At 40.4% G+C, this 22,246-nt stretch overlaps 1 protein-coding gene across 4 annotated transcripts in view; it reads right to left on the bottom strand.

Annotated features, from left to right (window-relative positions):
• The window catches only part of FNIP2 (folliculin interacting protein 2), a 129,462-nt gene that overhangs the window by 63,082 nt on the left and 44,134 nt on the right, over nucleotides 1-22,246 (bottom strand). For all 4 annotated transcript variants that reach the window (XM_036239920.1, XM_036239919.1, XM_036239918.1 and 1 more), the window contains exon 2: nucleotides 3,104-3,233. In XM_036239920.1, the coding sequence (XP_036095813.1) occupies nucleotides 3,104-3,233 (130 nt within the window). The remainder of the gene's footprint in view (nucleotides 1-3,103; nucleotides 3,234-22,246) is intronic.

The following is a 22,246-nucleotide window of genomic DNA, read 5'->3' as shown; positions in this document are numbered from 1 at the left end:
CTCCTCACTGGGAATTCCATTGTTAAAACTTTCCGTTATGTTGTACCTCAGTGCACAGAAAACTGGAAGCTTTGATTTTTCTTTTATTGAGGACAAAAGTGTGGTTCCTAAGAGTCTATAATATTTGGGAGGTGAAATGCTGGAGACGGGCACTGGACAGAAGGTGGTGGGTTATGCATTAAGACTTTATTCTCCTTAAATAATACAAATATTATTTACTTTCCAGTTCATATTTTAAAATCACCAATGAGCTCCGATCTCTATTTCTGTTATTACCGGATTTTGAGTACTAAATAAGAGTCAAAATTTATAAAACCGATGAGAAAGACATTGCTTTAAATTCAAAGTTTTACCAAATGGAACTAAGAAGACAAAAATATAAATTTGGAAAGACTGGGTTTGTGTTTTCAATGACATCTCCTTTAAAGGTAATCGGAAAGAAAATCATGAGGTTGAGCTTGTGAAAGATGAAGCCAAAGCTCTGAAACAGGAGCTCCTGCGAATTATACAGCATGTGATGGAAATTTGGCCTTTAAAGGTTAGAGGTAATAGAAGGTTATCTGCTATACATTCCCTAAATAGAGCTCACTGTTAATTTTAGGACATAAAGGTATAAAGATACACCTGTATTAAATTTTCCCTTCCTTCTACACCAAAATCATTACTTCCTACAGAAGCATCCTGTGTCCTCTATAAGCTGTCGCTATTCCGAGTCTTATTTGCTTTTCTGTGTGCAGCTTTTGCCTGGAAAACCATGAATGCAACTGCAGCTTATCTGATCTCCAATGTGACAGTCACACTGGTGGGCTAATGCAAATGCCTGCAGTCATGTGCCAGATACAAACTCATGACGTTCTGTGCCTGCCAAGGGGTGAAAGGCTGAAAATGGGGAAGAATGTAAGGGAAACATACACTGTGCTGGTCCGTAACAGTCACTCCAGCAGTGACAGCATTCAAAGTTGCACTTAGTTATTCCCAAGCATCTGGCACTCCCTCAACACCCTCTTCAGATCTCGCTGTTACTTAATACCACTTAAGCCACAATCCAGCCCCTCAGAGGGCCCAAAGTGACTTGAAGTCCACACCTGCCTCACGGACTGTCAGACCCTTTGGCTGGGGTACAACATTCTGAGAGCCTATAATTGGAGATAGCACCTGGTACAGTGAACGGAGCGCCCACTGAACTTTCTGTAGCCTTGGGCACGTTACAAACCTCCCTGGACCTCGCTGCCTTTTTGATTAAGTGAGCACTTCCAAGAAAGCTTGTGCTCCAGCTGCCAGTGTCAGCAGTGCTCTGATATACTGAAGATTCCAGTTGCTTTTTGAAAACCGGTTATCATTTTTTCCCCTCCACCTGTTATGACCATTTAGGAACCCTCAAATAAACCATCTGTGCAAGTTCTTCAGGGAAATAGGAAATGATGTGGGAAATCAAGGGGAAAGCACATCCCATCCACCAAACAAAGGGTCAAGTGCTGGCTCACCTAAACTTGTGGTAGATACAAGTCTACCATTAAAGCTTACAGGTGAATCACTTGAGACATTTCAAGCCTTCCCCCTCCCCAAACCTACCTAACAAGCCCAACAACTACTGCAATGATTAGCTCTCTGGCAGATTTCCACTTGAACGCACTACGGAATCCACCCAGTTCAACTGCCTTTAACCAAACACTTCCTTCCTGCAGAAAAGATCCTTATCAAAAGCAGGAAAACAGCCCCTTGGCCCTGATGAAACAAAGACTGTGATAAAACTATTCATTTACTTAGCTACACATTTCTGTAAACTGCCAGAATTCTGTCAGTAGAGGTAGCAAGTTATTGAACATGAAAAGGATGAATACAAGTGGATTTAATTTGCAGACAGTCGAAGAACTATTGGAAAGAGAATGAAAGGTCTAAAGGTGATAACTTGCAAGTCCCCTGGACTGATGTCCAGGAGACTCAGGGAGGACCAGACTCTGCACCTCACCTGGACACATCACTTTACCTTTCCCATCCTGGCTCCAAAGGATCACTTTACCCATCACGAGATCCTCCCACACTCTGCCCCTCAACACCACTTTCCACTAAGAAAAGGAAATAAATGAAAGTGTTCTTGGTCAGACGGGTTTGAGAAGCACTCCCTTTCGAATGAAGATGACAATGCATGGTAGCATACTGAAGCCCTATACTGAAGAGAGCTATCTGAATTTGTTTAACCTAGTGCTCTGTAATACTATCTATGAGAAATACTAGACAGAATGATCTATTAATTTCCCTTCAGGCTAAAACACTTCATGAATTTTAGAGTTCTCAGATTTCTCATTACACTGTATATATTTAGTATCAAAATCCTACTAGATTGCTACTCACCAGCAAATTCACCTCTAGTAATATTTATAGTACACTGCTTAGCACCTGTCATGATTACTTGCTAAGAGTTTCACCTGTATATTAATAAGAATACAAATGCAGCCCTGGCTGGTTTGGCTCAGCGGTTGGAGCGTCGGCCTGCGGTACAGAGAGACCCGGGTTCAGTTCCCGCTAAGGGCACGTACCTCGGTTGCAGTTTGTCCCCGGCCCTGGTTGGTCGTGTGGGTGGCAGCCACTTCGATGTGTCCCTTCACATGGATGTTTCTCTTTCTCTCTTCCTCTCTCTCCCTCCCGCTCTATCTGAACAAAAAATGGAAAAATGTCCTCGGGTGAGGATAAAAAAAAAAAAAAAAAAAGAATACAAATGCAGCTGGGGGTGGGGGAGAGGTCAGGAAGCTTTTCTTTTGTGTCTTCTGAACTATCAATGGCAGTGTACAATATAGAGATGATTATGCTTTAATAAATGGCCCATCCAGTGTGGCTCAGTGGTTGAGCATCGACCCATGCACCAAGAGGTCGCCAGTTTGATTCCTGGTCAGGGCCCATGCCCAGGTTGTGGGCCAGATCCCCAGTGCAGGGCATGCAGGAGGCGGCCAATCGATGTTCTCTCTCATCAATGCTTCTATCTCTCTCTCCCTTTTCCTTCCAATCTCTCTCTCTAAAAATAAATAAATAAATAAAACAAATGATTGATCAGACAGGTGGTTAAAAGCACAAACAAAAAAGATGAAAGCAAATCCGCATTTCATACCTGAGTTGCCACCTCCTCTTCAATCTTGTGAACAGCTTTAGAATCAAACAAGACTTGTCTGCCTCGCCTTTCACAGTCCTGGTAAACTATCAGGCGAATCTCGTTCAGGTCAAACTCCGAACATGACCAGCTATGGATGAAAAAAAGAGAAAGAAGTTATGGTATCTGCAACATGTGGAATAATCATGGAGAGAAGCACTGGCTGATTTGGCTCAGCAGTTAGAGCATCGGCCTTAGGTACAGAGAGACTCGGGTTCAGTTCCCGCTAAGGGCATGTACCTCGGTTGCAGTTTGTCCCCGGCCCTGGTTGGGTCGTGAGTGTGGCAACCACTCAATGTGGTCCTTTCACATTGATGTTTCTCTCTCTCTTTCTCCCTCCCACTTTATCTGAACAAAAAATGGGAAAAAAATGTCCTCGGGTGAGGATTAAAAAAAAAATCATGGAGAGAAAAGTTTCCCAACCAACATGCCTGTGTGCACATCGGAAGGCCACAAGCATGCGAGAGAGCTATCCCTTCAGACCTGGGACAGACAGCCTTGTCTGTGGACTCCAACGGGCCATCCACATAATGCCAGTGCCCATGACAAAGGCTGGGAAGACTGCTTTAAATATTAAATCATTGGAGAGAAAGTTTCTCCTTCGAAAGCCACTTTGGGCAAAGATGGTGGCCAGAAATCCTAAGGACATGTGGAGAGAGCTAAATTTGATGTCTGGGTTCTGGGAATGGCACACCTGAGGTCTATGAGTGTTAAGCTTTTTGGTCATTGGCCTGGGAACCATTCGGAACAAGTCAGTAGAGCCTTCTCTTTCTCTCCCCCACCCACCCACGCTCAGGTCAAACGGGGAGGAATTACACATCCGAAGACTTAGTATTTTCCTCTATTACAGCTGGCTCTGATAAAGAAGTTTTAAAAACCAAGTGTATCACTAAACAGCATCCGAATTGCTGAAACAATAAAAAATAAAGGAAGCATGGCTAATTTATTAGAAAAGCTACTGGAATAAAACTGCTCTAAACATAGATTAGTTCCTAAAATAAAATAAAATCAGAATGCAAGAATTATAGCTGGCCAGTGTGGCTAGTGGATTGAGCATCATCCCATGGTCAGGGCACATGTGTGGGTTGCAGGCTCGATCCCCAGTAGGGGGCGTGCAGGAGGCAGAGGATAGATGTTTCTCACGTAGATGTTTTCCTCTCTCTCAACCTTCCTCTCTCTCTAAACAATTAACAAAAACATATTTAAAAAAAAAAATAGAAAGGGTAATCATTTGAAAGGCACTGCTTTGGGCATATTCAATTATTAGTCTGTTAGTCCATTCAACATATATTTGTGTGTCTACTATGTCCTGGGCACTGTCACTGCTACAGATTCAGCAGTTAATTAACTAAAAAGACTTGGTTCCTGCCTTCATAGAGTAAGTACGTACATAGTTTAGTGGGGAATGCTGGGCTAACAATCATATATAAATGTGTAACTATGGACTGCCATAAGTAAAGGATGTAATAAGAGTCTCCAATTTTCAGATTTAAGGGTGGGATATAGGGCAGGGAAGTCCCTAACTGATTTAAGGAAGTGACATTTAAACACAAACTTGAAGAAGAGTTCAAGAGATCAAGTGTGAGAATGAAGAACACAATAAGAAGAGGGTGGGACATGTTAAAAGAGTGATGCAACTGAGAAAGGGGGGAGGGGCAGAGGGAGTAAGAGAGCTTGAATGGTAGGCTGGGAAGGTAGGCAGGGGCCAGGATCCTGCCCAAGTGCAGTGAGAAGCCAAGGTAAACAAAGGTTGATAAACTCTGGTCTATACTTTTTTCAAATTCAATCTTGCTGCCCTAAGGAAAACAGGGGTGGGACAGATTAAGGCTGGAAGCAAGAAGGCCAAATAGAGTTTTTTATGAGTTCAGTCCCTTCATAATGAAAGCTACAGTGATGGAGGTAGAGAAAAGAGGGATGTTCAGGGGGCAGAACTGATAAGATTTCGTGGTGAACTGGATGGGTGCCTGAAGCAAAAGGGGTGCTAACTGCTTAGAGAATGCTGGAAGAGGGAGAGTTGTCCTGAAGGGATAGAGGATGGATAGTTAGACAGACAGACAGACTAACAAAAGCAAACTATAAAACTAAGAGTACAACTGAAGTCAGACAAGTCTGGATTCAAATCCTAACTCTGAGCTCCTACTTCTTCATCAGCACAATGAGAGTATCACTGCCCACGCCACATGCTGCCGTAGGAACTACATGAAATATGTCAAGTGCTTCCCGCCGAGGCTGACACACAATGAGTGCTCCAAAATGGTAATAAATACTTAAGAGAATTGGTAATGTTGCTATTTTTTTAATCACAACCTGTGCGTTTCTGGTCCTTTTGTTTTTCAGGCAGTGGTAGTTAACATTGAACATGTTCTTTTAGGGTAGCTGGTGTGTTTTCTTAAATCCCAGCAACAAAAGAACAAAGTTCTGGTTGTACCTTCTTTTAATAACCTAAGCCACTATGCTCTGCATCCCTTCCTCCTAATTTTCATAACAACATGGCAAGTTAATTTTGGAAATCACTTTCCACTCTCAGTCCAGAAGTATCCAGGCCTGGCCAAACAGACATGACTGTGTGACACCCAGCGAGACTGTGACAGCTAGTCCCCACACTCAGTGGCTCGGCTGATAAATTGTGATCCTGGGAGTTGCTGGTGCCTATTTTTTGCTATTATGAGGTGAGAGCCTTTCTGAAGATAAAGTCAACGTGGAGGAAAGCAGAGGTGAGCAACGGAATGAGACAGATTCCTGCTGGCAACTGAAGCCAGCTGTTCCTGAGTGAACACTACTCCTGGAGTTAGTTTCCTGTCATTTAGAACCAAAAAGTCCTAATGATTGTGCCCCAAACCACTAAATTTTAAAATTTCACAAGGTCACTAAAAACACTCTCTGTGATTATTAAAACATAGTACACAGGTTAAAGTTCTTAAAAGTGAAAATTCAACAAAGATTTAATTACTTTGTGTTTTCTTATTCAGTCTATTTTGCCCCTACAATTACATTTTGCCAAAATAGCATAATTTACAAAGCAAGTTGTTCAATCCATCTTTTTTCACTTGCATTGTGAATAATTTTTAAATAGTTATTAATTTTTTAAAAAATTACAGATGTCCCTCCTTTTCCCCCCTTTGACACCCTCCTTTCCACTCCCCACCCCCTTCACCATACTGCTGTGTCCACTGGTTATGCATATAAGTTCTTTGGTTTATCTCTTCTTGCCCCCCCATCCCCACCCCCGCCCAATCTGCTTCCCCCTAAAGTTAGTCAATCTGTTTCCTACTTCCATGTCTCTAGATCTATTTTGTTCATTAGCTTATTTTGTTCATTTTATTTCACAAATAAGTGAGAACATGTGATATTTGTCTTTGTCAAATCCTTATTTTTGAGGGGTAACACTGACTCAAATATCAAACTGAGGACAGCCTGTCTAGAAGAGCTAAAATTTAATAATAATTACAACACCTTATTAAATGTTTCATATTAGTCTTCAATTTTAAAAAGATGGAAATAAAAGATGTGGGGCAGGGGAAAGTATGCATGTCAAGACTGTCCAATTTTTTTTTTTTATCCTCATCTGGGGACATTTTTTTTTTTTTTGCATTCATCTTCAGATAGAGCAGGAGGGAATGAGGGAGGAAGAGAGAGAGAGAGAAACATCGATGTGAAAGAGACACATTGAGTGGCTGCCACCCACAAGACCCCAACCGGGGCTGGGGACAAACTGCAACCGAGGTACATGCCCTTAGTGGGAACCGAACCCAGGACTCTCTGGTCCACGGGCCAATGCTCTAACCGCTGAGCCAAACCGGCCAGGGCAAGACTGTCCAATTTTTTTGACCCATGTGCCTTGAAATGTATTTTATAAAATATGAGAAAAACTCTATTCACTTTCTTCCATATCCATATGATCTTTGGTTTAACACCTAATTATAATTTTGACATTTATCATCATTAATATTAGAGGAAATTAGTTAAGTAATTTGGTGAAGTACAAAGATTAAATGAGCACTTCAGACTGAGACAGACGTGGGATCAAATCTCAGCTCGGCCTCCCACTGGTTTCCTGGCCTTGGGAAAGTCCCCTCAAGCAGCACTGTAGGGCCTGTTGTTAAGATTAAAGGAGATAATCCAGGGAAATCTCCTAGCATACTGTCACCTCTTTTCCTCACCATGCTCCATACAAAAGGGCTTGACATGTTCATAATCACACACATCATTTATTCTCTTCATGTGCACAGTCACTTCAACATTCAACCAGCAGTTACTATGGAGCATCTATGAGCACCATCCAGGGTTCCCAGTGCTTTACCGAGGGCAACTTGGCATGATTCAAAGGGGTATGAAAAACAGGCCTTGACCACAGAACTTATATGCATGTATGCATGACCAATGGACATGGACAACTAAGCCAGGGACGGGGTGGGGGTGGGGTGGGGAGGGGGGTGCCAATGGGGTAAAAAAGGTGAAATATCTGTAACAAAAAAATAAATAAAAAATTAAAAAAAGAAAAAGAAAAATAGGCCTTGAGCTTTTGCCTTAAAGTATATTACTACTTTAAAGACATTTATTCTCATCAGAACCACCTCATTTCTTTGTTTTTTGTTTTTTGTTTTTCTGAAAGCAAGGAAAGAACACTATCCTTGGCATCAAGGGGACATGGTATTATCTGTCCACTTTATGGTCACCGCTGTGTGACTTGAGCACGACAAAATAATTTGTCTACTTTTCTCACTGTAAAATATAAACCAAAAGTTTATATGGATCCTTTTAGATTTAAAATTCTATGATGCTAAGATTTGCCTTGTTGGAAGTGAAGTCCGGTCTTATTTCTGGTTCTATTTCATCAAGATCAGGAAGCATGTAAACAAAGTCTAAATGACTTATCTGAAAGGTAAGCAACATCCCTGGCTGGTTTTGCTCAGCGGTTAGAGCATCGGCCTGAGGTCCAGAGAGACCGGGTTCGGTTTCCACTAAGGGCATATACCTCGGTTGCAGTTTGTCCCCAGCCCTGGTTGGGTCGTGTGGGTGGCAGCCACTCCATGTGTCCCTTTCACGTCGATGTTTCTCTCTCTCTCTCTCTCTCCCTCCCACTCTATCTGAACAAAATATCGAAAAATGTCCTCGGGTGAGGATTAAAAAAAAAAAAGGTAAGCAACAGTTCAGATGATTTTGAGTACAGAAAACAGAATTCTCTATAAAATATATATAACCATATATTGGAGTTGAATTATGTTGCCTCAAAAAATCTGTTCAATCCCCAATTCCCAGAACCTGTGAATATGACTTTGTTTGGAAATAGGGTCTTTACAGTGGTAATTAAGCTGAGGTCCTACAAGATTAGGATCAGCACTAATCCAATGACTGGTGTCCTCATAAAAAGAGAGAAATCTGGACACAGACACAGGAGGAAGCTAGTATGTGATAACAGAGATAAAGATTGGAGTTATGTTTCTACAAGCCAAGAGAAGGCAAGGAATGCTGGTGCTCAAGGGGGATACAACGAATAAGAAATGTATAAGCCCCTGTTCTCAAAGAACTTAAACCTAGATGATGCAATCATGTAGATAACTGCATGAAAATAAGAGCACAAGGCAGAATATAGAGAGCAAGAGAACAGAAAAAATTCCTGGAAGAAGCAATATTTGAACTAATGAAGTTATGAAGGAAGGCAAGGATTAGGCTTGTGATAATGAACAGGGGACAGAGTCTTTGCAGACTGAGGCATGGCACAAACATGACAAGTGAAATGGTACAATGTCAAAGTCTTGGGTAGTTGGAACATGTCTAGGCGCAAAAGAATTATACAGGAAGTGAGGCTGGAAAGACTGTTCAGGACTAGTTGTGGAGGACCTTGAATGCTAGCTATGCCAAGGAATATACTATGTTTGCTCCACAAGCAACAGTGTGTCATTCTAACTTGCTGAGGAAGGGAATGACATGACTTCACCTATGTTTTAGGAGAAAACTAAAGCTGTTTGAGAACACCATTTTCAGGGCAAACGGAGAGGTGGTACTAACTCACACACCCAGGGTTTCAAGGAGTTATGGCTGATGAGGATGAGAGCGGTCATATGACTTGTTGCAATCTGATTTGCTATGTCCTCCAAGACCAGTTCTAGTGTTGTTGTTTGATTCCTCCCTCGAACTTTTACAGGAATTAGGTGAAAAGTGGACACAAGTACACCCATGTTGAAGCATGATCAATGAAAGAAGACTACATCCTTCAAAAGTGCCTTCCCTCTTGCTCTCAAGGAAACAACCCCATATAGTGAAAAGTAAGTTTACATAAAGAGTCTAATGAGCGGTCTTGAAATCCAATAATGTGAATGTTTAAGGAGTCAGGAATGATAGGGAAATTTAAATGGTCCAAGAAAGCGTAAATGAAAGCAAACCAAACCAACGATAATCATCACAACAAAAACTGGCAGATACTATCCATTTAACAAGTAGCTCCTACATGCCTCCTACGCGCCACACATTCCTCTAGGACTGGATAAAGCAGTGAACAAATGTACCTCCTGGTCCTATGAAGCGTACTATGTTTACAAGGATATTTCCCAGCCATCTTTAAGCCCTTTTCTTTGTTCTCTTTTCTGCCCATTCCCACGGCTCCTCTGTTCTTTCTCAAAAAAGTTTCTAAATACAAACAGAAACCCTCTCAGAAAGTTTGCTCAGGCCCTGGCCAGTTTGGCTCAGCAGTTAGAGCACCAGCCCTCGGACCAAAGGGTCACGGGTTCGATTTCAGTCAAGGGCACGTACCTCGGTTTCGGTTCGGTCCCAGGCCTTGGTTGGGTCGTGCGGGAGGCAACCAATCGATGTGTCTCTCTCACATCAATGTTTCTCTCTCTCTCCCTCCCTCCCACTCTATCTGAGATAGGTGGAAAAGTATCCTCGGGTGATGATTTAAAAAAAAAAATGTTTGCTCAGGAACAGCAAGGAGAACCTAATGACTACCACCAGAAAATAAAGAAAGACTAGTGGAGGAAAAAAGGAAGACTGCCTGAGATGGCAATCAGAGTTCACCTGGTCAGCACAACGTACATTATTTCCCAGCCAGTAACAAGCTATTTATTTTAAGAATAAAATTATGTAAATAGATGGCAGTAACAAATTTGAAATTCCTTCTTTTTCTTTTGCTAGGTTAGTATTCTTAGAAGATAGCTAACAGGAAAAGTAATTTGCAAATTAGTTGGCTTTCCTCTCTTCCCCTGTTTTGTACCAATACAGCCTTAGCTGCACAAATCGCCTAGTGTAGTTTCAGAGGAACTACATAAAAATTCACCAGTGAATTGCTGTCCTGTGGTCAAGAATATAGCAAAAAGGCACTTACAGGTTCCAACTCACATCAGAAGCTTTAATACATAATGCTAACCTAAAGATATAATTTCTAAATGATTCCAGAATAAAATAAAATTAAAATGATTCCAATTATGTGCATCTCTGTTCTTTTATCAAAAGAAATTTATATTGAATGTTGGCTGCAACTTTTTCTGTCTTCAAGAAAGTAGGGGATATGTAAATCCTTTATTCCTTTTGTAAAAGAAATGTGTGGGATGAAAGAATAAACCCCTATGATTGGCAGCATAGCATGGAAAGAGCACTCACTGTAATATGAGTCCAAAACCACACTCTGCATTCATTCTGTCCACACACTTTTAACACCTGGCTTGACCCAGAGACCATGACAGATACCAGGACTAGAAATTAACTAGATCCAGTTCCTACCTCAAAATGCTTACAATCTGATATGGGAAGGCCAACTCATAAATAAATAAGTAAACTATAGTGTTACAGGTACAACGATAAATGTCTGTATGGCTTATGGAAAACTTAAAGGATAAAAAGGTCAAGTCCACAAAGTGGGGGATGAGTGCAAATCAGAGAGGACATGATGCTTGGACCATGGATTAGTATTCACCAGAGTAAACACAGCTTCCAACTCTAGCTCTGACGCTTTCAACTTACTACAGGACTCAGCATTCCCAAAATGTACCTGCCTTATCTATCTCACATGGTGGTTGGGAAAAACAGAGAATTAAGTATGAAAGTACTTTTTAAATTGTCAAGCATAACTCAAAGATGAGTTCAGATACACAATCCTTTAACTGAGATCCTTGGGGCCTGATGTTCCAGAATTCCATAGGTTATAGAAAGAAGCTCATACTATATATTATGTATGCTTCCTAGAAAATCTGAGGTGTAGTCAAACCCCCAAATCAAACAAATTAATATTTCACCAGCCCAAGTCAAGAATATTTACACTAAGTGGATTAGGTAGAAACTATAAATAACCACATCAGTTCAGGTCAGTTCCAAAAATATTGGGAGATTTCAGGATTTTGGAACTGTAGGATAAGAGACTGCTGACAAATGTAATGCTCACTATGTTTAAGGGAAGGTCAAAACTGAAATAAGTAACATTCAGGTCCCTCACATTTTCTCTCATATAACCGATGCCTAACAAAAATGTCCAAGTTTATGCATAAGTAGGCTGTAACGGAGAGGCTATTTCTCCTCTATTGAAACAATGCTATATATAGTTGTGAGGGTCACATGCTAAAACCACGTGTCTTCATATGTGTTCACATGGCAATGGCAAAGTATTATAATATGAGTCACAATACAGCCTGAAGTTTGGCTTCCATGAACAGGGAACTCTGAAATACAGGAGACGACAGAATTCCTTCCTTCCTTCCTGAGTTCAGGATCATGTCAGGTAGAACTCTGAAACAGGTCAAGTTTGTGTGAGGCACTCATGGCACCACCTCCCATCCCCACTGTCCTGGGGTGGTCTCGGTATCAGTGGAACAGCCAAGCTCTGCTGTCAGTGTGAGAATGTCTGGGTTTTAGGGAAGACTAGTAGTCTAATCCTACTAATACTTCTTCACCTTTGAGTCCAATGTTCTATAAAATGATGGGCTGGGACTAAAATGATTCCTCAAGGTCTCATCCTTCCAACTCTGACACACTATTATCCCAAATTATCTATTAAGTGTGCACAGTATAATTTAGAACAGATAATCCAGGCACTGGGAAGAAAGCAATCTTAATGAATTAATCAACATTACTGCATGGCATCCCTGTAACCCTTCTAGATGTACTTTATATCTTGATAAGCATGCTTAACATACACACATCTCCAATCAATAGAACTTTCAGAAGATGCTAACAAATTTTGAAGAGGAAAAGCATAAGTTCTTTTGAGGCAAGAAGGACACTGAGTGGGCAGGTGACTGTGCCCACCATGATTCCACTCCTGGCTAGCTTTCCTAGATTTTGTTATTATTAATAGTTTCTTTCCTTTCTCTCCTTTAAAAACTCTTAGAAACTTTAAATATTTTCCAAAATGATGGCTTTAATTCTTAAAAGAGCACTATTCATTCTTTTCTGGTAGCTATAAACTAGAAAATACCTTTACTACCCATCCCCCAAAAAGGAACTTTGCTGTTCATCTCCATGTATACATTATTCAATAATCACTGAGCTAATTCTTTCATACTGCTGTCTGCATAATCCAAATAGTCAACATTCATTACTCTATCCCAGAATTATTGAATTGTATACTGGCACAGGTCCACAATAATTACGTACAAAAAGATATTCACTACAGCACTATCTGGAATAGCAACAGGCTGGAAACAAGCACAGAATGTTAAAATTATGGTAGGTCCATACAACAAAGTACAATATTGATACAATCACACATGAGGAAGCTCCTTATATAATTATATGATAAGCTCTAAAACATAAATTTAACTGAAAAAAAGAAATACAAAACACTGTGTTAGAATGCTACTATGTATATTTTTGAAAAGGAAAAAAACACGCTAGATTTTATTATATATGCAAAAAGGATATCTCTAACAAGATATATAGCATGATGAATTGGTAATACTGGTTGTGTCGAGCAGAAAGTTGTTGAGGAAGAGAAGTAAGCAAACCTTAATTGTATATTCTTCACAGACATAGGGAAAGGCTTTTCCTACTCTATTTACTAAATACCTGTCAGAACAGCACAGTGAGAAAGAGTGTAGACCCTGGAGCCACGCAGACTGGGTTCAAGTCCTTGCTCTGCTTCTTCCTAGCTATATGACTTCGGCAACTTACCTAAACTCTTTGTTCCTTAGTATCCTCATCTGCAAAACACGGATAATAGTGTTTTACCTCTCCTAAGTGTACTACTGAGGATTAAAAGTAAAGTGACTAACAAAGAGCCAGACACAACTAACTCAGTGTGCTTAATGTACTCACTAAGACTTTATAGCTTTTGAATATTTAACCATATTTCCTATCTCTTATTAAAATGAAAATATTTTAAAATATATAATACAATTTAAATTGGAAAATTAAACAATAAGTAACAAAACAGAATACAACAGGAACACCCTATTTTTTTTAACCTTTAAGATTCTATTATTGCCTTAAGACAAACAACCTTAATTATTGTTTGCTTTAAGAAGTTTCTTGGTAGCTGAAGCATGAGGCAGTGGGTGAACTCCTACAGGGAAACCACCTTAATGAATTCAAAGAATTCAGATTCAGTTTCAAATATGTTGTTTGGCCTTAGACAGTGACATTTATTGAGCTTTCTTCTCAGCACGCATATACCACATTTTCCTGTCTGTCTTCATTCCCTGCCTCCTCCAGCAACAGGACAAAGTCTCTAAAAAAGTAATCCCTCTTTTCATTTAATAAACCTATTTATGGCTTTGAGTTTATTATTGCTGTTTTATTACTGTCTCAAATTGATTTCCATAATATTAAATAACTGCCTTTTTTAAAGGCATAATCTAGAAGGTCTGGTGTTTGGCTGTAGGAAGGGAAAGACAGTGATCAGAGTTGCTTAGCATTCATATAAATAATGGTCGAACATTTTAGAGTTTGCCAAACACTTTTACAGAATTCACCTGAGCTGACCTTCACAAATGTCCTGTGAGAGCCTGTATTATATAATTTGTTTTACACAGAAATTAGGAGACTTTAACAAGGTTATAACCATTAAGTGGCAAAGCCAGGACTCAAACAAATGTCTCCTGACTCCAAATTCTATGTACTTCCAACTCCACGACACTATCAGCTTAGTATCAGTGGCAAACAAGTCAAGGTAACATCTTCTACATTCCTCTGCATTTTCTTCTGAGGGGTAAAAACATACTACATTTGAAAAATAAAAATTCTGGTGATATAATGTTAAGACTGAAAAGCAGAGAACACCAAATTATGAATACAGTATGACTTCAATGTGTAAAAAAAAGAGTCATCAAGGGCTTTTTAAAAAGTTCACAAAAGCCTGGCCAGTGTGGCTCAGTGATTGAGTGTCAACCCATGCACCAAGAGGTTCTATTCCCAGTCAGGACACATGCCCAGGTTGTGGGCCCAATCCCCAGTGAGGGGCATGCAGGAGGCAGCCAGCTGATGTTCTCTCTCATCCATGTTTCTATCTCTCTCTCTCTCTCCCTTCCTCTCTCTCTAAAACCAATAAAGAAAAAAAAATTTTAATATACAGTTCACAAAAAATTAGCAGCTTGTATTACAAATGATTAATCTCCCTAATATATAAAGAACAACCAAAAATCAGTAAAGAAAAGGACTTACAAACCAATAGAAAAGTGGGCATTGGATCCAGATAGTTCACAGGGGTAAAAAATGGTCTTTAAACACATGAAAAGATGCTAACCTTCACTGGTAGAAAGAGAATAGCAACTTAAGATCATACACCTATTAGATTGGCAAAAATTCAAAAGTTAGACATCCCACATGAGAGAAATACAGGCAGAGGCACAACATGGTATGACTATATATACAGAGAGTAAGTTGTATCAGAATTATAAGTATTTTTAACACTGTACCCACCAATTCCACTGCTGGAACTAAACAGATTTTAAAAAATATGTGACTGCAGCATGTTTGATAAGAACAGAAGACTGGAAACAACAGGAGAGGATATTTGTAGGGACAAATTAAATCATTTATACTACATTCTCACAACAAAATACCAAGTAGCTGTTGGAGAGAGCATTAGAATGGGAACAAGGCCCACAAGACTCCAGATTATACTGGATTCATTAGAGAAATGCAAATTAAAACAACAATAAAATACCACTACAGACCTATTAGAATGGCCAAAATCCGGGAGACTGACAAAACCGAGTACTGACAAGGATGTGGACTAACAGTAACTCTCACTGTTGGTGGGAAAACAAAATAGTACAACCACTTTGGACGTCTGGCAGGTTCTTACAAAACTAAACATACCTTATGATCCAGCAATCATACACCTTTATATTTATCCAAAGGAGTAAAAGTTATGCCCACACAAAGACTTGCACAGGGATGTTTACAATAGCTTTATTCATAATTGCCAAAACTTGGAAGCAACCAAGGTGTCCTTCAGTAAGTAAACGGATAAATAAATGGTGTTATATCAAACAATGGAATATTGTTTGGTGACAAAAAGAGATGAGTTATCAACCTTTAAAAGACATGTAGAGCCCTGGCCAGTTTGGCTCAGCGGTTAGAGCGTCGGCCTGCGGTCCAGAGAGACCCGGGTTCGGTTCCCGCTAAGGGCACGTACTTCGGTTGCAGTTTGTCCCCGGCCCTGGTTGGTCGTGCGGGTGGCAGCCACTCGATGTGTCCCTTCACGTCGATGTTTCTCTCTCTCTCTCCCTTACTCTCTCTCCCTCCCACTCTATCTGTACAAAAAATGGAAAAATATCCTCGGGTGAGGATAAAAAAATAAAAAATAAAAAATAAAAATAAAAAAAAAAGACATGTAGAAATCTTTAATACATATTACTAAATGAAAGAAGCCAATCAGAAAAGGCTACACACTATGATTCCAACCAAACGACATCTATAAAAGGCAACACTATGGAGCTGAAAACATCAGAGGTTGCCCGGGGCTAGGGAGGGAAGCCTCGGTAGTGCACAGAGAATTTTTAGGGTGGTGAAACTACTCTGCATGATACTATACTGATGGATACATTTCATACATTTGTCAAAACCCATAGAATGCACATCACTAAGAGTGAAACCTAATGAAAACTATGGTCTTGGGTAATTATGATGTGTCAATGTAGGCTCATCCTTTGCAACAGACATACCAGTGCAGGGTGGGCTGCTGACAGCAGGGGAGGCTGTGGGTGTGTTGGACAGGGAGTAGACAGGAACTCGGTATTTTCCGCTGTTTTGCTGTGAACCTAAAACTGCTCTAAATAATAAAGTATTTTAAAAGGAAAAAATTTTTTTTCAGCTGTCAATTAAAATACAGAAATTTTAAATAATAAGCACTAGTTTTAAAGTCTGAGATAGGATCATTCTCTGAAGATCATTTTGGTCTGTTGTAGTCTGCTACAGAACTCCCTGTGAAGATGAAAAGCAAGGACACATTATTTGAGCTTTGGAAACAGCCATCAAGTCTACGTCCCTGTTCAGCAGAATTACAGGCAGTCTCCCCTCAGTCCTGTTCACCAGCTGCAAAGGATAAGGTCAGTCCTCATACACTGCTCTGCAGAACACGCCCAATCCTCTCATGTGATCTTGTTCTCCCCAAGAGGAACAAGTTCTCTTTTAGTTCCCACTATCGTATCAGTTACTGCCTAGAGAGAACAATGCTTAAATACAAAGAAATGAGGTTCTAATAGCAGGAATTGTTGTTAGCAAGGAAGGGCCAACGGGACAGGTATTAGGGGCAGGCCACCTCCACCTCCCTCTCACTTCAGTGCAATGATAGCCCAGTCTACCAGCACTCCTCAGCCTCACGAATCTTCCCACAAAAACTGTTTACTCTCTGAATCCAAATCAGCTTTGTCCTTAGGCAACATATTCCTTTTTAGGGTGTTATGGGGAACAGAGTTTGTCACCTCAAAATACGGCTCTTTGGGACATTGATTATTTTAAGTTGGTTATTTTAAAGAAATGAAAAACTCAGGAAAAACCATTGACCTTCCCTCCTAACTGCCTCAAAAAATTTAGAGGAAGGAAGGACTTTCTCTAGAAAGGGAGCTATCATCACAGACAACTATATTTTAGTGTGAACTAGATGTGACAGGAAAGAATCTAGCAAAGCCCGTGTGACCCAAGTCCTCCTGTGTCCCACTGGTTCAAGATAACCAATACACATTTGCTTACTGAACATGAACTCTCTTCATCTCTCTGTGAACTGCCTTACTTCCTCCTCATTTAATTCGGAATGACATGCACACTTCAGTGTCCCTAAATGTCTGGAATTTTCATGCTTATGTGAATTCCCTGTACGTATGTATTAAAATTTGAATTTTCACCTGTAAATCTCCTGTATGTCATTTGAATTACTTGACCAGCTAGAATTTAGAAGGGTAGAAGGAAAATGATTTTTCTTCCCTTACAGGTGCATACCAAGCATGTTCCTGCCTTAGGATCTTTGCACTTGCTATGCCCTCTGTAAAGAATATACCTCCTGTCCTGGCCGGTTTGGCTCAGCGGTTAGAGCGTTGGCCTGCAGTCCAGAGAGACCCAGGTTCGGTTCCCGCTGGGGGCGTGTGCCTCGGTGACAGTTTGTCCCCGGCCCTGGTTGGGTTGTGCGGATGGCAGCCACTCTTTCACGTGGATGTTCGTCTCTCTCTCTCCCTCCCACTCTATCTGAACAAAAAAAATGGAAAAATGTCCTCGGGTGAGGATAGAAAAAAAAGAATACACTTCCTTAAATAACCCCATGGCTTGCTCCCTCACATAGAAAAAGATTGCCAATGTTAAAGAGAAAAACCACAGGCCCAACATGAGGTCATTTGCGCTAAAGCCCATGACACTGAACCTAGACTTAATACCTGACCTAAATGCAGTTCAACCTTCTCTAGGAATGGAATCTTAATTGGTCAGTCTGGAATTTCCTGGCCAGTACTAATGACTTGTCACATGGGCCCTCTCCACCCTCCCACAAAGGAAGCTGAGGCAATCTGTCAGACAAGACAATCCCCATCAATGGAAGGCAACCTCACCTGAAACAATCCTTTCTTTTCTTTTGCTAATAACATTTTTGCCCTGCCCAGTTTCTGCTTATAAAAGCCTTCCAGATTGTACAGCTTTGGGGGCGTCTCTCTACCTGCTAGATGGGATGCTGCCTGAGTCAGGAATTGCTGAATAAAGCCAATTAGATTTTCAAATTTACTCAGTTGAATTTACCACCACTAAGACAGTTTTGACTCCCTTGATTACTCAAGGTTTTCACACTTTTCTTAAATCTTTGGTTCTCGTTAGTCAGTGACAGATGATCATAATATTAGAGCTATAAGGGACCTCAGACACCATCTATCTGGAAGTTCCCAGTCTTTTTTGTTGTTGTTGTTGTTGTTCAGATAGGGTGGGTGGGGGGGAGGGAGGGAAAGAGAAACAAACATCGACGTGAAAGGGACACATCCGGTGATTGCCACCCACACGACCCAACCAGGACCAGGAACAAACCGCGACCGAGCGAGGTATGTGCCCTTAGCGGGAACTGGACCCAGTCTCTCCAGCCCGCAGGCCGACACTCCAACTGCTGAGCCAAACCGGCCAGGGCTGGAAGTTCCTGCTCTTAACTCTTCCTATGAATTACCTTAGAAGCTCTTTGTGTTTGTTTTTTAAATCAACAAGGTTCACAGGCTCCACCTACAGGAATTTGATCCAATGTATCTGAATTCACTTCATGCTCGGAACCTACATTTTATTTTTATTTTTTAAATTTTTATTGAATTTATTGGGATGACTGGTTAATAAAATTCTATAGGTTTCAAAACAACAATTCTATCTGTATATTGTATTGTGTGTTCACCACCCAATGTCAAGTCTCCTTCCATCACCATTTATCCCTTTATCCTCTTCTACCTCCCCCTCCCCTCTTTTTCCTCTGGTAATCACCATACTGTTGTTGGTGTCCATGAGGTTTTAGCTTTGTTTTTTAATGTATTTATTGTTGCAAATACTACTAATGTCCCTCCTTTTGCCCCCTACTGACACCCTCCCTGCCACTCCCTGCACTGTTGTCAGCGTTCATTGGTTCTGTATATATGCACGTAAGTTCTTCGATTTATCTCTTCCTGTCCCCCAATCCCGCTTCCCTTTGAGGTTTGTCAGTCTGAGGAACGTACATTTTAAAAAGCACTTCACATATTTGGGATCACTGACCCTAATCCACCACTTTTGTTTAGTTTCTGTTTTTAGAAGAGAAAACAGAAACACAGATACGTGCAGGAATGTTTCCAAAGACACAGTGAGTTCAAGGCAGAGATGAGCCCTCAGATCCCGAGATCATGAAGGTAGAAAAGATCCCTAGAGCAAAGGTGCTTCTACCATCTCTAGCACTATGGTGTAGGGTCTTACTAGTGAGAGGTGAGTTAAAAAAAAAAAAAAAAAATTAGTAAATGGAAAAACTATCCTAGCGCTACTAAGTTCTTCATTGGTTTGTCTATTGGTCTTGGACAGGGTAAGGTGCAAAAGTCAAAGGAAATAGCATAATGAGAAAAAAGACAATATCTTTATTCGCATCAATTCTTTAAAGACCTGAGAACAGTTTTCTTTTTTTTAACCTTTCTAAATTGATAAGAGAAGGATTAAACCCTCCAATATACAAACATTAATGGATGGATACGGGTACCTGATAGGCAATATTTCATATCAACTTGAATCCCATAAAAGGGGAAGAGAGTTGCCAGGAACCTTGGTGTTTCTAGAGCCCCAGACTGGATTCCCTCTGATTAATTTTGACTGGGAATTTAACTATAATCTTAGATGGGTCACAGGTCATTACTGCTCTCACCAATTCCCACCAGGGCTAGCTGCATCACTGTTCAGCAGTTATTCAGCTTTTGTTACTATGACAATAAAAGGATAAGGCTAAGCCACAGCCTGACTCAAAGCAGGAGTCATAACAGGAGCACTAGGAACGGTGGACTAGTTCAGTGAGCATTCCAGCCGACACACAGCTGAGCAGGAATGTGAGGGAAAAGGGATTCAGAAGCTGCCTGATGACTGGCCTTCAGACCCCAGGGTTGGAGTAACCTTGTCTTCTGTCTGCAACACTATCATTCTGGAAACAATTAGTTATGGTGACTAATGACCAGGGATTTACCCTGTAATGTCATCAATACTTAAAATAAGACCCAGACAATAAGACCCATACTTCTTCAAAACCACTCCCTTCAAAACCCTATAGTAAGACTGCTCTGATTAATTCCCAATAAGAGATGTTGCCTCAGAGGGAAAAGATAAATGTTCTTTAAACCTCAATCAGACATGACTTTGCAGCAACACTAAATTACCATTTCATCCCTTCATTTCATTCACTCAGTCATTCTCAAATTACAGCTCTAAATCCAACCCATCAAGTGGAATAAATAAACTTTTTAACTGGCCAAAGAAAATTCCTCATGGCACCTAAAATCAGTGAAAAGGGAAGGAATGAAGGAAGGATAGAAGAACTTGTGACAGCAATACCCAATGCATCTGAAAGAATCACACCCAGCAATTTACAACCTCCCTGTGAAGCTTGTCATGAAGCATAAGACCATCAGCTGACCAGGGTTTGTTTCTTCTCTCTACCCACTCCATTCAACCTGTCCAACAGCTACATTTTCTAAGTAGTATCAAAGCAGAATGGTTTTCACACAGTGTTTCTAAGTGAAGAACACAATGAGAAACACTCTCCTCATCTCTATGACCTGCATTTAACTTTCTTTTAATTGCCTTTTACTAAAATCGTCAGAATTCTTTGGTCTGATGCTTTAGCACATCTCTAAATCAGTGACTATTTTCGTATTTCCTAGTCAGTAATCCTAACTACTATAAATAAAGACTTGTAGTAAAATCATGTTCCGTTTATTTCTGTGAAGCAGTTCATGAGGGGAAAATAGACCCTGGTTTCCATACTTTCTTGTTAAGCAACTACCATAATCTATAGCTCTTTTTTTTAGTACAATTAGTTCACCCAAATTGTAGAGAAGTTGGATATCCACACTCATTAATTTTTCTGCCCTTTCCAGTCTGGTGATTCTAAAGCAGTAAAAAGAATCTCTGCTGAATCCAAATTCAAGATCTGAAACTTAAAGCACAGTTGGCTCTGAAGTGCTTTGTTTCAGTTCCTCTGTGTAGGGTACACTTTGCAGGCAAGGTTATGTCTTATTTTCTTCTGCCATCAGAGAAACAATGATCATAGATAGGCCTGGCAAATACTCTCACATACCTCACATAAACAGCCCTGTGTATTTATCTAATTTGTTGGGAAAGTTTGAAAAGTCAAGTTATTAGCAACTTTGCTCTAGTTGCTATTTTAAGAAAGAAGACTGGAACCAATTGTTGAAGACTACACAATATACCCAGCATCAGACTTCATAGTATTAGCAAGAAATTTTTTATTGACAAACCATTTAAGATGCCTCATCAAACTCTCTAGGTTTTTGTTATTTCATGAAATAAACTGAACCCCTTATACATTTATGTCATTCTAGAGAGAGAGTAAGGAGGATGGAAGTGAAGATACAGAGGACAAATTTCTTTCCTAAAATGTTTCATTCCACATGAACCATAAGTGGGAATATTAAAATGTTTCTTTCTTCACTGAACGTCAGTTTTGCACTATGGCTAACCATGAGGTACCCAGCATGTCTCCATTGTATGTGAAATCTTTCTCTTCACCTTTCAATAACTGGAAAATCATTAGGAAAGGGGGAAAACTACAGTTAACCCCTCAACAATGCAGGAGTGGGGGACCTGAATGCCAGTGCAGTAAAAAATCTGCACATAACTTAAGTCCACTTACTAGATTCCCCAACTCCAATCGAAAATATACTTATCAGTGCACTCAGCTGAGACCACCTAAACCTACTGATTTCACAGACACCTAAGAGCAAAGAAAGAGTTGGAAGTAACCTGACTGACTGCCACCTGACTTGGACAAACAGATAACTTGTGAGCACTTTGGAGCCAGATCCTCAGAGTGCAAGCTCCTGTCAATAATTCACCCTACCCTTGAGACTGGCCCAGGTCCAAAATAAATTCAGGAACCCAAACACAACACTGCAAATAACCAATATGGTTTCAAGATTGTAGGAAGGGGAAGTGAAAGTGGATGAGCTCTACCAAGACAATTGGTCTGACTAGAGA

This window comes from Molossus molossus, unplaced genomic scaffold (genome assembly GCF_014108415.1).
Source record: "Molossus molossus isolate mMolMol1 unplaced genomic scaffold, mMolMol1.p scaffold_m16_p_4, whole genome shotgun sequence".
NCBI lineage: Eukaryota > Metazoa > Chordata > Mammalia > Chiroptera > Molossidae > Molossus > Molossus molossus.
This window is presented reverse-complemented; position numbering and strand designations above follow the sequence as displayed.